Genomic DNA, 1869 nt, shown 5'->3' on the forward strand with positions numbered 1-1869 from the left:
GCATGATGGGGGCATCAAGGGGCTGTGCAAGTCCAAGGTCGCCTAACACAACTTGGGGCAGCGTTGGCACTGCGGTATTGCTTTGGGCGCCAGATAACTCCCCCGCAGGCGGTGAATTGGCCTTGCCCAACTCCGGCTCACCGGGGACCCACGGGGTGGAAAGAAGGATGTTATCGACCTTTACGTCCAGATGACAAAGAGAACAGGAGACATTAAGAAACTGTAACGCACAGCAGAGGCTTCGTGCCACGTGCTGAATTTCCTGCACGGAAAAAAGCAACGCCATGACCGTCTCACCCAAGTCGTTTAAGGAAATGTCGGGGAACGAAGAGCCGGACGGGGGGGAGCCGGTGCACAGTTTGCTACGAGCCTGGATACATTCCCTCAGTGAAGAGGGATAGAATTCGAGCGGAAACCAAAAAGCATCCCTCCTAACATCGTACATGATATCCCCAACAAGACTGGTCACAAGTCGAGCCCCTTGCAACAAGAAACTTTGAGCATGCAGGCGGGACTCAAGAAGGCTCATTGAAACATTGCATCCTGGGTGTGCCGCCTGCTGCTCTTCCTGTTGGGACTGCAGGGCATCATTTGCCTCGGCGTCACGAAGCGCATCTAGTTCCTTTTGCAGCATTTGCACCTCGTCTTCCAAGGACTGTCGACATACCGTCACGCGGCGCAGGGATTCAGCCTCGTCCAGTGACCAAACCGCCTGTATACGACTAACCTTTATAGCGACCAGGCGACCATTTCCTACACCAGTGAGGGCGTTTGTATCGCTCTGATATTCGTTTTCATCTTTTTGATCCGCCCCCTCCTTCGCCTCAGATTTAACTATGGCGGGAATCACAAAACCATAGTTGCCACGACCAAGACATATGCCCAAGCTGCTTTTGCCCAAAGAAACAGGACAGCTGTGGCGAAAGTAGGCTTCTAACTCCTCCTCACTCAGCAGAGGGGTAAAAGGAGACCCTCTTGCATCGGGGTAAATCGAACTTAGCTCCTGCACCGTCGGTTCTGTTGCACGGACTAACCTCGCACCGGCGTCCTTATTCTCATCCTCGACGCAGCCCTTGTCTTCTTCAAAACTTGCCAGCTCTTCAGAAAAATGGCTCTGCCTCCGCTCACTCGATACCGCTTCTTCTCGCTGCGCACCGTCAGGGCAAGAGGTGCCGGTGTGCATGGGCCCACCTGTCCGCCGGGGCGCGCTCCACTCATGAATAAACCCCATGACATCCTCCGGGTGCGCAGTGACGAGGTCCATGATGAGATGATCGACTATTTCCCGCACGCCACACCGCCGCATCCAGCGATCACTAACATCGGACGGTAACGAAGGACATTCCTCACCCATCGTTGCCTTTCCCAGTCACTCTACCTCTTTTCTACAAGACAAATGAGAACACACTCACAATAATAATAATAATATTCCAATCCTTTTCTTTTTTGCTGTCTCCACTCTGGCACGTGGCTGGGCTCTTGAGCCATACGCAAAAGAGGGAAAAAAAGAAAAAAAAATACGTATATTTGGTGGAGTTCGCAAACATCACACCACGCATGCATGAGGCATAACCAGATGGCCCGTGCACCTCCCACAACAACTTCCGGAGCAGCCACAAACAGCACGAGTGGGAAAGTGACAACACAATAGCACACGTAAGAAAGAAAATAATAATAAGAAGAAGAACTAAGATAAAAAGAAAAAAAATTTGTCCAACAGCAATGACCTTATTCTCTTTTCTGTAAGCATTCATGCACGCTCCTTCACTCTCTTTTTTTTTTTTCTTCCTTCCTTCCTTTTGTCTTTCCGGTGTGTGTGTGTGTGTTTTCCCGCGCTCGCGTATTCTTCCGGGGGGGGGGGGGGGGGGG

The 1869-nt window shown here is 51.5% G+C and overlaps 1 protein-coding gene across 1 annotated transcript, besides 3 other annotated features; it reads right to left on the minus strand.

Moving 5' to 3' along the window:
• Tc00.1047053425855.9 (hypothetical protein, conserved) lies at window positions 1–1354 on the minus strand (the record flags this gene model as incomplete). Its single annotated transcript, XM_797451.1, has 1 exon — window positions 1–1354. A coding segment is annotated over one exon (1354 nt), but the record flags the coding sequence as incomplete, so codon positions are not given.
• Window positions 1–1869: a sequence feature (heterozygous, non-Esmeraldo-like haplotype).
• Window positions 1761–1809: a sequence feature (CT-rich).
• Window positions 1849–1869: a sequence feature (GC_rich).

The sequence above is a fragment of the Trypanosoma cruzi genome, genomic scaffold (assembly GCF_000209065.1).
Source record: "Trypanosoma cruzi strain CL Brener 1047053516743 genomic scaffold, whole genome shotgun sequence".
NCBI classification, from domain to species: domain Eukaryota; phylum Euglenozoa; class Kinetoplastea; order Trypanosomatida; family Trypanosomatidae; genus Trypanosoma; species Trypanosoma cruzi.